Genomic DNA, 14,044 nt, shown 5'->3' with positions numbered 1-14,044 from the left:
GCTGAGGCTCAGCTGCTTATTCTCAGGGGAGGAGAAGCCCCCTTTTCCCTTTTTCTTTCTCTTTCTCTCCCACTCTCATTTCCCTTTTGTTCTTTTTATTTTTATTTTTTTTTTCCTAAAATGGTGAGTAGGTTTGGAGTTTAAGAAAGGCTTTGTCCTCAACAGTACTCCAGGGGAAGATGGGCAAGGAGAAGGCTTTGCTCCCTACTTTGCTGCCACTTACTGCCACTAAAGCAGTCTTTTCCATAGCTCCATGCCTTTCCAGGAGTCCTGCCTTTCTATTACTCTTAGCCCAACAGACAGAGTCTAGTTGAAGTGGCAAGTAAGGCACCTTCCTTGAGCTTTGGATATCCACCACTCCCTGGCCTCCTGCCTCTCCTGTCACCTGTATAGACAGGAAGGGAGCTCTAGGCTGGTGTGAATGCCTGTCCTCGCTGTGGTTTCTGTCTTTCCCTTTCTGCCCACTCCTCTTCTGTGCCATACTTGCCCCCAGACCCTTTCTTGCCTGCCACCTTCCCTAGAGACCCTGACTTATCCCACTTCAAAGGCATTGCCATTTATCCCTCATGTGTTCCATTTCCTTTTTACAAGTCCCTGCTGTCTCCTGCCAAATGATTCGAAGCCCTTTGTGTGTAGGATTTGAGCCCAGAGCAGTTGGGAATGCTTGTTGAAGTGAACGAGGCCGGTTGGCATGGAGAAGGCTGGACAGATGGCCACCAGAGTGACTGCACCTTCCCAGCTGGGGGGCCCTGAGGTAGTAACAACAACAGCCACTCTGGTCTCTAGCCAAAGAGCCTGGCTTTGATAGGCCAAGGAATTGGAGAGAGGGAGGAGAGGCCTTAGGTTGGGGCTGGGGTAGGGTCCTTCACAGAAAAAAAACACAGGGTTGGAGAGTGGTTCAGACTGCCTGGAAGTCTAGCTGATGCCAAGGCCCATGCTTTCCCCCAACCAACACTGCCTTCATCAAAGCTGTCTGCACCGCCTTCACTGGCAGGGAGAGACATCACCTTTCCTGTTCCAGAGGGAGGTGCCCGGAGGAGCTGCCATGCCATAGCCTGGAGAAGCAGGGTAGCTTGAGGAGACAAAAGTAGCTCTGGAGGGCATGAGAAACGGCATTCTTTATTCATAAATAGAAACATAAAATTATCAGAAATAGTTTACATGGCCAAAAAGGGGCATCAAAAATAAAATGAAGCTGTCAAAAGCAAATCAAACAAACAAACAAAAAAAAATAAGAAACAATCCAGAGAAAAATAACTATGTACATATTCTTCCAAATGCCGGTCTATCCAAAGCCAGCCTTGGCTGGAGGTTCCAGCTTTGTCTGCAGACTCAGCACAAGACTGGTCACACAAGAAGCATCTGTTGTACAGGGTACACAGCCTCCTGCCATGGCAGCTCTGGCTTAGGAGAACTCAGGATCCACAGGAAAAGTCCTCTCACAAAGCTGCTGCTTCATCAGCAAGAGATGGTCCAGGCTGGGCCAGGACAAGAGCAGGACAGGGAGTAGAGGGTCAGCAAGGGAGGGGTAACCCTCCCCAGTCCTTATGGAGCTCAGTGCCTATGGGGGTCAGAGTGCACCAAGCAGGAGTTACCTGAATGACACAGCAGCCAGAAGACATACCTCCAGGGGTGTCCTGCCAGAGTCTGGTCATTGCAAGGCCTGGAGGCAGAGTCCCCTTTTTGGTGAGGAGGTACTGGATGCTGCTGTCTCTTTGTAGACAGCCAGAGCATCTTCAGGCCAAGCATCCTTTGGAAGAGCAGAGCAGGTTGATCTGACTGAATGAGCAAGCGTGCCAGCAGGAGTATTCAGAGCGAAGGGCAACAAGCTCATGCTGGCTGGCCCTGGGCCAGGCTGTCTGCTCTGAAGCCCCATCATCTGACTTCCCAGTCCCTGCTCAGCCTCTCTTGTTCAGATCCTCCTTCCGGAGAGGCTGAGTTTGGCATGGTCCAGGAATAGTAAGGATGTTTTTCCATAGGGAAGGGAAGAAAAACCACATGGCAGTAAGGTCACTATGTTACAGGACACTGTTGCACTCTGGTGCCACTGTGGGCCACCCTGGGGTCTTCAGCGGGTGGCCACCCAAGGGGGGCATCCTGGCCTTAGGCAGGGATGTGGAGTGCTTGGTATGGTCACACTATGGTGGAGCACAGATGTTGTTGCCCCTGAGTGTCCTCCCCTGGGCTTAGCACCCATCTCTTCTCAGCAAGGCAGGGCAGGGCACAGGGTTTTTGGCTGCTATTTGGGGGTGGGGAGTAGTGTATCTCCAACCTGGAGAGGGAACAGTAGCCCCTTTATCTCACAGCAGTCTCACTGGGAAAAAGAATTCAAACAAGGCACAGGCTGGTGGAAATAGAGGGGGTGAGGGCTGTATGTAGCAGTGCTGACCATACAGACTCCATCTTTGGCCCTCAGTCTTGCTTGTGTTTGCTGGATGACCTCTCCTGGGGCTGTGTTCTGGGCCTCTAGGAGGTTGGCATACATACATACCTTAGAAATGCCTTCCAAAGCTGGGATTGGGGGAGGCTTGTTTTGGCCCCCCGTGAATCCGTTAGGACATAGTCTTCCCTCTTCCTGAGGCACAGGTGGTGCCACAGATCTAATTAAAGGTTAGCTGTCAATTAGGGGCATGCAAACCCTTTGATCTCACTATAATGCCCTTCTCTGTGTCCCACAGCTTTATAAAATCTGTGCACTAAGTTCCAGACTTTGTGGAGAATAAGTCATCTTCCACCCAATTCTCCCATCAGTAAATTACTCTGAATAAAACTCTGTGTAGACTGTGTGGAGTCACCTCCTTTGTTTTCTGGTCTCAAAGTGCCTTCTCTATTGAAAGAGAGTTTACTATCCCTCTCCCACCTTCTCACAGCATGGCACAGGGAGTGGGACATTTTTGACTTGAGGGTCTGCATTGTGCTCAGTGGAGGGTACTCTCCTCCAGGCAGAAGGGGGCCATTCAGCCTGTCCATTTCAGGTTTAAATCTGGCCTATGACTAAGACCAGTGGCTTGAAATTCCAGAAAAGCTCCTCTGTCACAGGCACAGCTTAACCCCAAGGACCAGAAGGCAGAGCCTGAAGGCGGGGGTGATGAAAAGCAGCTCCCACTCCCACTCTGGGTCCTGCAAGGACTGTGGTCGGAGAGGCAGAATCAGGGGTTTTGGTCTCAAACTGCTAAATACCCAGACTCGCTCATCCCTCCTACCTCAGTGAACCCCCCCCTCAGCAAGCAGGCATGAAGCTCAGGAATCCAGCAAGGCTTGGCTGTCCTAAGAAAGAACAACAGCTGTAGTTTGAGTCAAAAATAGAACATGGAACAGTTCTGGCTGCCTGCTAGATCTGGCTTGCTTCTGAAAAGACAAGAAAGAAAAAAAGAAGACCAAAAAAAAATATATTTTTTTTTCTTTCTCTGAACCAAGCTACTGAGGAACTCCACCATTCTCTCCTCCCCCAGCTCTGCACATCTTCAGAAGAGAGACACCAGCCTCCCCCAGGCACTAGCCCAGCCCCCAAAAAACTGATGCTCCTGGATTCTTGATAATTGGGAGTCCTGTGGGGCCCAGGTAGAAGGAGGCTAGCCAGTGGCCCTGGGGTAGTTCATAAGGCTGTATTTGTGTCTCTTCTCCCTGCCTGGGGCTCTGGCCCACCAAACTCTGGGGATTGTTCCTGACCTGAAAGGAGTCTTGTCTGACTTTAGGACTGGAAATGCAAAGGGGAAAGGGTGTGCCCATGAACTGAGCCACAGGCAAAGTAGGGAAATGTCAGATCATCCCTGCACCATTTTAGTTGTATAGAGGTTATTCTGGATCAAGCAAAGGCTGGATTCTTGAGAAGAAAATAAGTTCAGAGTAGCCACTGGCCAATTTAAACCAAGTGGGGAAACCCCTACCTCTAACCCCATGAGGAGAGATCTGGAGGCTCTCCCAGGGACATTTGGAAAGCCATACCTTCCCTGTGTCACAGTGCTTTCAATCCTCCCCACCACAGGGCCTCAGTGTCTATGGCTTTAAAAAGAGTGGTCACTGAGGTCAAAGGTTACCAGCTGTCCAAAGGCTGCTTACCTCCAGTTAGCAGGGCCCAGCAGGGTCTGACCCTTACTACCTGGCTTTTTCCTCTGACCCCCTCTGGGCTTTGCTGAGTCTAGACATTTCCTGGGATGCCCCAGATTTCCCCTTCTTTTTGTGGCTTTCCAGGGTTGGGATAGCTCTGATGTTGCTAAGCCAGGTCCTCCATACCAAGATCCAACCCCTACAGCTCTGAGACCAGAGAAAAACAGCTCAGGTTATGACCGGGTCAAGTGCCAAGGTTTATGACCACAGATGGCTTCTTTCTACTCTCAAGTCATCCCAATGTGTCCAGGGGCAAAAAAGTGGTTGTGGGAAGAGAAAGAAGCGAGCTTCTGTCCTGGGGTGGCCATCGGCCAATACAGCAGTTACCACCTGGGAGAGGGTCTAAGTATTTTTGAACAAAAAGCAAGGTTTAGAGATCTCTTAACCAAATGATGGAGATCCTTGAATCCATTTCTTAAGGAAGCTGGAGGTCTAGTGGGCTGCAGGGATGGTAAATGCTAAAATGTGGGCAAGGATTGGAAAGGTTATGTAGCAGTCCTTCTCCTCTCCCCTCCCCTGGATAAACCCAGGTCTGTGCCCTGGAGAAGGCCTCTCACAGAGGCCTGAGTTACTGAGCAGGGGAGTAGAGAGAGGAGCCCTCCTTGACAGGCTCTGTACCCCTGCCTCCCAGTGTCAGATCCCTGGCTCACCCTCTCCCAGCAGGCCCCTCAGATCTCAGTGGCTATGATGTCCTCATAGGGGATGTCGGCCCCTTCAAGGTCAATTTCAAAGGGCTCTCCTGCACCGTCCCCACGGGCCAGCTGCTGCAGAGCCTTCTCCAGGCGCTGGTTCCGCTGGTACATGGCTAGGTAGCTCTGCTGTAACTGCTTCTGGTACTGGATCACCTTCTCTTTCTCCTCCTTCCACACCAGCCGCTCATGCTGGAAGCCTGACGACATCTGGTCGTGGCCTTGCCGCTCCTCCTTCAGCTCTGCCCGCAGCCGCTCCAACTCCTGCTGCAGGGCGGGGATGTCCTCAGAGAACGTAGTGCCTGGCCCAGGCCCTAGTCCTGGCCCCAGAGACACAGCCTCTCGCTGCAGGGCAGCCTGGGCCCGGAGCTCCAGAAGCTCCTGCTCCAGCAGGTTCACCTTCTCTCGGAGAAGCTCAGACTCATTTTTCTTGCGCTGTAGCTCATTCTCACAGACCTCTAGCTCTAGGCCCTTGGTACGCAGAGCACTCTCCAAATCCTGAGTCTTCAGCTCCATGCCCTCCAGTTTGCTCCGTGTGTCCTTCAGCTGCGCCTTCAGACTGAGAATCTCACTAGTCTTGGCATTGATCTCTGTCTGGGACTCCTTCAGCTGCTGCTTCAGGAGAGAGATCTCACCTGACTTCTGGCACACCTGCCAAGGGTTGGGTCGGGGAGAAGAGAAAGTGTTAAGGTATAGGAGGTCCTTACCTGGGGCAAATAACATCTTAACTGTCTGAGGAATTAGGCTGGTCCTGACACAGTCTCAAGAGCATGACGGTCTGGGTGACCCATGAAGGCTGCCCCCTCTCTGCGCTTCCTTTCATTCTGTGGCCTGACTTGGTCTGTCCACATGCCGCCTCAATCCCAAATCACAGTCTAAATCTGAATCTGTACCCAAAGCCACAGCTATGTGTAAATCCGTGATCACTACTGGTAGCTCCATCTTCCACACTCAACATCAATGATACTGATTTCCATGTCTGCCAAACTTCTATCATTCATGCTTGTGCCCATATCCTCTGACCTCACCCCTGTGCACACCCAGCTGCCCTCCCTCCCTACTGGGATAAAGACTGTTTCAATCATTAACCGCTGCACTCCAATGACTAGTAATGTGCCTGGCTCAGAGTGTCAAATTCAGATCTGCCAAACGGTGAGCTATTATGTTCTCCCCTGGCCCCACCTCTCCATTCTTACTATTCTTATTTCTTTTCCAAAGTTGGCCAAGAGGAGCAGACAAAACCAAAAGCACTGATTCAGATCCATGAGTCTCCAGGGTCTTGGCCATTTGTGGTCATAAGTGGCTCAAAAGAAGATTGGGACCAGTTTGACCGGAGGTATCGCAAGAGTGACTTTTCTCTTGCCGGCCTGGGGGAAAGCTGGACAGACTGAAGGTCATGTCCTGGGCCTCTACAGAATGGATTCTTGGATCAGACCAGAAGTCACCTTACTTTCTACTCACTTCACTCACAGTAGTAACCCCCAACCCCTTGTACTCACGTACCATTTAGGAAGCAATGCAAAGCTCCACCGACAATGCTTGTGTGGGACCAAGAAGGCCTTTCTAAGACTAAGCCTATATTTGCTTCATGGAGGGAACAACATAGAGTCATGGTTGAGGCATGGGTCTGCCTTTGAATCCTAGGGATCATGTATGATACGATCAGCTGATCCTGGTGACACACTACTTCAGTGTTGTGGCGCTGTAGAGTAGTGATTAAAAATGTGAACTCTGGAGCCAAAGTGTTAAGATCAAATCCTGGCACTGATACTTGTTATGTGGTGACCATTGGCAAGTGATTTAACTAGCTATTTGCTACTAGAACCTCTATGTACCTCAGTTTCCTTAACTAAATTAAGGATTAGTAACAGTACCTACTTCATAGGCTTATATAAGAATTAAAGGAGACTCTAGGGCTTGGCACTTAAACACTTGATAAGCTATTATTATTCTAACTATGTTTGTAATATATTATCTGTTATTATATTTATTGTTTTTGCTATACAGTCTGACTGGACAATCTGGGAATGAGGTCACAGCAATGCCCAGTTTAGTTGGGGATTGGGCAAATAAAGATGGATGCCTAGTGCCAGGACTAGTTTATATCTCTGAGATGCCCCAAATGTCCTAAGCCCTGGCTGAAAAACAACGGTTCAGGTGGGGTCTGCTGTCCCAGCATCAATGGGAAAGAAAAAAGGCACTGCTCCCACTGCCAGCATCCTTTCCTCTTTAGGAGACCTGGCAAACACAAGTGATTTTCCCTTCTCACCTGTCCAGTCCCCCATTCATCTCTGCCACAGAAAGCATCCTTTTCCTCCAAGGAAATCCATCCTGATGATTCCTGTCATTCTAATTTCTAGAGTAAGTACAGAAAGCTCCAGTGCATGTAGGTAGCTGGACCTGGGGGTGGCACTGATCTAACCAGACACAATGTCTCCTCAGTTCCTTTCCAGGGTAGGAGTCTTTGGGGAGAGTGACAGAGTGGCTATGCCTACAGCCCTACCTTCCCACCCCACTCCCAGCACCTTGAGAGGTCCCTCAGGTGAGGAAAGCTACTTTCTGGAGAGCAGGATGTAGAGGTTAAGGAGGCTTTCCAGCAAAGCCTTATTTCTAGGTGTTGTGTGCCCTTCTCTTGTGCTTTTATGTTTCCATTGCAGCCCACCAAATCAAACCCCACCTACACTTCTGTGAGGAATGAGCCACTCTGTCAGTGATACCTGCCATAAGTGAGGTCACTCTTACTAATGGATGAGATCCCTTCTCTCAAAAATAACAAATACCATGCTCTCTTGTGGTCTCTTGAACCAGTGTGAACTCAGACTCAAGCATGACTTATGCTTCTTTTGAGCCTCCTGCAAGATGAAGTGGGTCAGCCCCCAGATTGCCCCACGACGCCTCTGTTCTCCTGGTTCCAGCTTCTCAGTCAATGACTCTTTTAAAAAATTCAATTCCAGAGGCCATGAGGCCCTGGGCAGGAGAGAGTAGGAAACTAACACTAATTGTATTCCCCAACATGGTTTATCATGGAGCTCCTTCTTTAGGTCGCAAGGCTGGCACTTTGGCTCACTTTGCTTAGGCAGCCTGTGTTCAAATACCATGGGCTAGGACCTGGAGAAACAGGGACTGGCATCAAAGAGCTGACCCAAGCCTACATGGTAAAGCCTCACCTCCCACTGGGTCTCTTCCAGTGCGGGGGCGAAGCTGGTCTTCTCCTTCTCGTAGGACCTGAGCTTGGTCTCCAGCAGGTCCTGCTCCTTCATGAGGCTCTCAAGTTCCTGCCGGAGCTGCCGCTTCTCCTGCTGGAGCTGGAGCACCTGGAGGTGCATCACCTGCTGCATGCGCTGGCTCTTCTGGGAGGCCTGCTTCAACTTGCTGCTGCACTTCTGCTCCAGGCCCTCCAGCTCCTCCTTGCAGCGCCACTGCCGCTCTTCGTAGGCCTGGCTGGAGGCCAGTTCCTTCTCCTCAAGGCTGCGCTGCAGCTTCCGGAGCTCACCTTCTCTCTCCAGCAGCTTCTGCTCAAGCTCCTGGATGGTACACTCGTCTGTGGAGATGGGGGAACGGACACATGAGGAACTTTTGTCGGCCTTGCTTGGGTGGGCCAGCTTGCTACCCCCATCAGAGAAAGACAAAGCCTTCAGGCTCATCATGTTGCTGTCCTGGAGGATGATGCCCTGGGTGATGTTGTGGGCTGAGCCCCCAAAACGGCTGGTGGGCCCCACTGGTGTAACCAGTGGGTCCAACTGGTAGCTGCTGCTGGTGCTGTGTGTGGGCAGGCTGGACATGGAGTTCCGGCCGGAGTCAGACAGCGCCCCAGAGCACAGGCTGGGCTTTGGCTCCTGTTCCTTGGGCCTGTCTGGAGGGGCAGGGTGCAGCTGGTGGCTGGAGCTCTCAGGGGATGAGTGGAGGATGGCTCCTGACCGCGGCAGCACAGGCTTGAACGCTGTGGGCCTCACTGCACCCTTCTCTGAGCCCTGGTGAGGAAAACAACCATATTGATCCCATGTCTCCCTTCAACTCCCCTCTCAACTTTCCCTCCCTTGCTTGGGTATGTGTGCCAGACACACAGCATCCTTCTTGGTCCTAGCCATAGGCAACATTGCCTGTTTCTATGAAGCAGCTAAATATGGTGAGTCCCTTTCAAGAAGGATAAATTCCTTTGTGTGTAGGGGATATCCTTAAGGATCACTGAGGTACTTGGCTTTATAAATTGCCAACCTGTCATGAGCTTGTCCCAGCCCTCCTGAGAAAATGAACAGCACTTTTAGGTTCACTTGCTAAGGTCCCTGGGCCAGGGCTCTGGCTCTGGGTCTCTGTGTGGTGTAGGGTGTGAGCATTGGGCTGGATGAACAGGTGTCCCTGTAGAGGTCAAGCCCTTCTTCACCTTCACTGCCCCTTCCAGTAGGCTGGGAGTGAGAAAACTGGCTGTGACCAGTATCAAAAGGCTGGGAGGAATCACTTGAAATAATAAAACTTTTCTGAAAACTGTCATTTTCATTGGGAGAGTATACTACAGTCTACAAGCCCTTTAATTTGAAAAACATAAAGCTTGATGCAAACTAGGGGGGTCTTTTCCTAGTATATCAAATCCATGGACTGATCCCCCCAGGTGGGGGCAGAGGACTAACTAGGAAAATTGTTTTCAGGTCCACTGGTGGGACCCATGAAAGTCTAAAATGGCATAAGGGCTGGTTTTCTGAGTATGTAGGGCTCTTTTAACCTCACCCTTGCTAACCTGATGATAACAAATTTGGCTTTTTTCTAGCCAAAGACACTTTCAAGGCCCAGCTTGAGTGAGGAGCTGCTGCACCACAGGAGGAGTGAGTGAGGGAAAGGCCCATCTCTAGGAGTCTGCTAGCAGCTTCTCTGCAACCTCTCTCCAAGTGGATTCCCCATCCGCTCTTCCAGATATAACAGAGCTCCCTCCTCTTGCCATGCACTTGAAAATGCTGCTGTTGGTCCTATTTTGACAACCAGTTACATTCTAGTAGAGCTCAAAAAGGCTTTCATTTCTCCTTTTTGCTTAGGGCTCACCCCTTGGGTAATCTCCCAGATTAGGGGATTGGCCAGGGCTTCAATTCCCTCATCTAGCCTTTGATCTCTGTGGTGTAACTGAGCACTTCCGTCCTCACCACCCATGCTCTTGCCTCTTGGAGGTTTAAATGCTAGTATCATCTCCTCCGTTTCCCTCCCTGCCTCCATCCTCTTCATTCCCATTTTGTTCCCTATTGGTTTTCCCACCCACCCACCCTTTCCAGAGACCTTTGCTTACCATTTCTAGCTGATTGGAGAAGGGCATAAGCTTGGGTGGGGTGGACGGGCCAAACTCCACCCCAGCCTGGCCGCCTATGTCCCCACTAGACAGTGCAGTGTAATCTGGGTGGTGGGAGCCCCGGGCTTTCTGGCTGACCTTGATGTAGAAGAAGTCTTCGCTCTTTCCCATTTTTGAGCTGGACTTGCCATGGCCCGAGTCCTGGGAGAAGCCAAATCTCAGCAGCCCATCTGAATACCGATTGAGCTTCTTGAGATGGGAAGACTTGCCCAACTTGTATCGTGAAGCCCGGCAATGCTTGCCATGGAAGCTGTGGCCAGAGATGAGGCTACTGACGCTACCCATGCTGACTTGGGGCTAAGGATAGATAGGGTAGGATGGGGATCTGGTGTGGCTGCGGCAGCAAAGGGCAGTCCTGGTAACACGAAGAAACTGTGGTCATAGCAGAAGCCTCACAGAGCCTGGGAGAGCTGTACACCTGGAAGGGGACAGAAGGCAAAAGTCAGCTTGAGATGGGCCAGTCATTCCACAGTCCTCGATGGTGATGTGGAGGAGTTGGTTCTGACTGCTAGGTCTGAGAAACAGAGAAGTGTATGCTTCTTCTAATGAAAGCCTCTAATGAAAGTTCAATGCTGACTGTTAACTCTTTGTTCATTCTTCCTTTGTCTGCTAAGTCAATAAACATTCACTGACACCCTCCTTTGGGATGGCCTTCCTCTAAGTCATGGGATACTGTCTAGTGACTAACACAGCTACAATCCCTGCATTTGGGCTTGTGTTCAGTATTGTGTGGACAGACTATCAGCAAATCAGTGTCTACTATCCTTAGTGGTATACATGCTATGGGGAAAAATGAAGCAGACTGAGTAGCATAGAATTCTGGGAGGTGGTTATTTTTCACAGGTAGCACAAAGGAGGCCTCGCTGTTATGGTATCATTTGAAGAAACCTCAAGAAAATGAGTGAGCAAGCCAGGTGGAAATCTGGGGGAAGAGAGAAGATGCTCAGAAGCCCCAAGAACAAAAGCCTTAAGTCCCTGTAGTGGTCTGTGCTTGGCATATATGAGACCAGTCAAGAGACAAGTCTGGCTGCAGAATAGAATATGCCCCTGGCTGGGGCATAGGACAGGCAGAAGTTAAAACTAGCAGGTACCAGGAAACATAGAGCCTGGTTGGACATAGGGCTGGGATTTAACTCTGATTGAGATAAGGAGCCACTGCATGTCTTTAAGCAGCTGATTACTTGATCTGGCTTAGGCTGCAGAGGGTCACTCTGGCTGCAGGGTAGAAAAATGGCTGCTGATGGGCTTGGATGGAAGGGGAGCCAGATACATTAGGTGAGTGACTAACATGGATGTGTCAGGGTGGTAGCAGTGGCTTACATTTTAGATGTAATTTTAAAGTCCAGCTGACAGGATTTGCTACAGGACTGGATGCAGGGAATGAGAGAAAGACAGGAGTCAAGAATGACCTCGATTATTTTTTTTTAAGATTTTTATTTATTTATTTGACAAACAGAGATCACAAGTAGGCAGAGAGGCAGGCAGAGAGAGAGGAGGAAGCAGGCTCCCCGCCGAGCAGAGAGCCCGATGCGGGACTCGATCTCAGGACCCTGGGACCATGACCCGAGCCGAAGGCAGAGGCTTTAACCCACTGAGCCACCCAGGTGCCCCTGACCTCGATATTTTTATCCAAGCAACAAGAGGACATAATTGTCATTTATTGAGATACAAAGGACCACAAAAAGAGCCAGTTTAGGATGAGGTGGGGGTGGAAAATAAGAGCTTGGTTTAAGACATTAAGTTTGCAGAGCCTCTTAGGCATCCAAGGAGTGCTGTAGAGTAGGCAGTAGGATGGGTGGAGAGATGCAGATTTCCATGTAAAAGCTGTTTATTATAGAAGCCAGCTATGCAAGTAGGTAACATAACTACAGAAGTGAAGGCAGGAAGATAAGGGAAGTCAGAGGACTGGTTCATGGAGGTCAGAAGGTGAGGAGGAATGAGGCAGAGAAACTGAGAAGGCTCTGATTGATGGAGGAAAACTAAGAAAGAAACTGTTCCATAAGGATGGTGTCAAGTGCTGCTGCTGCTGACTGAGAGTTGATCAGTGGGTCTGGCCCTGTGGAGGTAGGTTGTCAATGACCTTCACAAGAGCAGTTTGGGTGGAGGGCTGGAAACAAAGGTCTGACTGAAGAGGATTCAGAAGAGAAAGAAAAGGGAAATAATTATACCCCCAAATGTTAAGTTTAAAATGTTTTTAAAAGTAATAGGAATGCACAACCCAGGAATTGTACTACTGGGTATTTTCACTAAAAATACAACAACACTAATTCAAAAGGATACATGTACCCTATGTTTATTGCAACATTTTTTACAATAGCCAAATTATGGAAGCAGCCCAAGGGGGATGGATGGATAAAGAAAATGTGAAAAACAGCGTGTATACACACACACACACACACACACACACACACACGTGTACATACATATGATGGACTATTACTCAGCCATAAAATACAATGAAATCTTTCCATTTGCAATGACAGGGATGGAGTTATAGAGTATTATGCTAGATGAAATAAGTCAGTCAGAGAAAGACAAATAGCATATGATTTCACTCATAAAAGATGATGTAGGGGCACCTGGGTGGTTCAGTGGGTTAAGCCTCTGCCTTCAGCTCAGATCATGATCTCAGGGTCCTGGGATCGAGCCCCGCATTGGGCTCTCTGTTCTGCAGGGAGCCTGCTTTCCCTTTCTCTCTGCCTGCCTCTCTGCCTACTTGTGATCTCTGTCTGTCAAATAAATAAATAAAATCTTAAAAAAAAAGATGATGTATATAAGTGTTAAATCACGACTGTACGTTATACTGGAATTAGAACTTTAAAAGTTAAAAAAAAGTAATAGGAATATATTTTATAACCAATGCTGAAAGTAACAACAACCTTGCCAGTCACCACACAGAGGAATATATTGGGATGTCAACGTCAGCACATTTGCAAATTTGGACAAATCTCTAAGCATAGGTCACATGACTTTCAAAGCTGGGAAAATCTGTGTTGTTGTCATGCACTGTGAAGGTGTATTTCTTAGATAAAAGATAGATGATGGGGGGGGACTATAAGTTTAATAGAATAGGAAGTGCAGAAGAAACCTTGCATTCTTTTTTTTTTTTTTTTAAGATTTTATCTATTCATTTGACAGAGATCACAAGTAGGCAGAGGCAGGCAGAGAAAAAGTAGGAAGCAGGCTCCCTGCGAAGCAGAGAGCCCGATGTGGGGCTCGATCCCAGGACCCTGGGATCAGGACCTGAGCCGAAGGCAGAGGCTTTAGCCCACTGAGCCACCCAGGTGCCCCAAAACCTTGCATTCTTTATTCTGCTCTAATTTAAACCATTAATCCTAAATTGTGAAAGAAGTCCCAGGTGGATTATAGAGCACTATATGTGCACAGTGGAAGACAGGACTCTTCAGATGCTGAATAAGAAGGCCTGAATTCAAACTTGCATTCTTAGCCTGAACTGTAAAGTGGTTAGGTTATGAATAAGTGCATTCTATATTCCATTAGTAGAGACACAACACAACAACACATTAGGCATAAATGCAATGTATGTTTTCTTTGAAATGCTTTTATTAAATTGATGGTCTCTTGGAATCAAGGAAACACAGTTATGCCTACCTCATAGGATTATTAAGAGAAGTTTATGAGACACCGAAATAAGCTAACAGGACTGGTACAGTTGCTAAATGCCCAGTATATAATAGGCACCCCATAACTGGCAGGCATTTTCCTTGGTATCTATCATTGTTTTCTGCAGCATTCATTATCCCCTGTTATCCTCAATGCCTCACCTCATTTTCCAGAACTAGTGCCCTCCATTCCATTGGGATGCCACTTTCCTGCATCCCAATCTCCAGTGATATTACTGAGAAGTATGGAACTCCTCTGGTAATTTACCAGTTGACAATGACAAAATGTGTTTTTC

The 14,044-nt window shown here is 48.9% G+C and overlaps 1 protein-coding gene across 2 annotated transcripts in view; it reads right to left on the bottom strand.

The window, feature by feature from the left end:
• Window positions 1-1,097: 1,097 nt before the first annotated feature.
• LZTS1 (leucine zipper tumor suppressor 1) overlaps window positions 1,098-14,044 on the bottom strand; it is a 51,605-nt gene continuing 38,658 nt past the window's right edge. For both annotated transcript variants that reach the window (XM_032855896.1, XM_032855895.1), the window contains 3 exons: window positions 10,066-10,543; window positions 7,964-8,767; window positions 1,098-5,447 (listed from right to left, as the gene is read on the bottom strand). In XM_032855896.1, the coding sequence (XP_032711787.1) occupies window positions 4,776-5,447; window positions 7,964-8,767; window positions 10,066-10,410 (1,821 nt within the window). In that variant the 5' untranslated portion in view covers window positions 10,411-10,543 and the 3' untranslated portion in view covers window positions 1,098-4,775. The remainder of the gene's footprint in view (window positions 5,448-7,963; window positions 8,768-10,065; window positions 10,544-14,044) is intronic.

This window comes from Lontra canadensis, unplaced genomic scaffold (genome assembly GCF_010015895.1).
Source record: "Lontra canadensis isolate GAN:19392208 unplaced genomic scaffold, GSC_riverotter_1.0 scaffold10, whole genome shotgun sequence".
Classification (NCBI taxonomy): Eukaryota; Metazoa; Chordata; class Mammalia; order Carnivora; family Mustelidae; genus Lontra; species Lontra canadensis.
The sequence above is the reverse complement of the archived record's forward strand: the minus strand, read 5'-3'. Positions and strand labels throughout refer to the sequence as shown.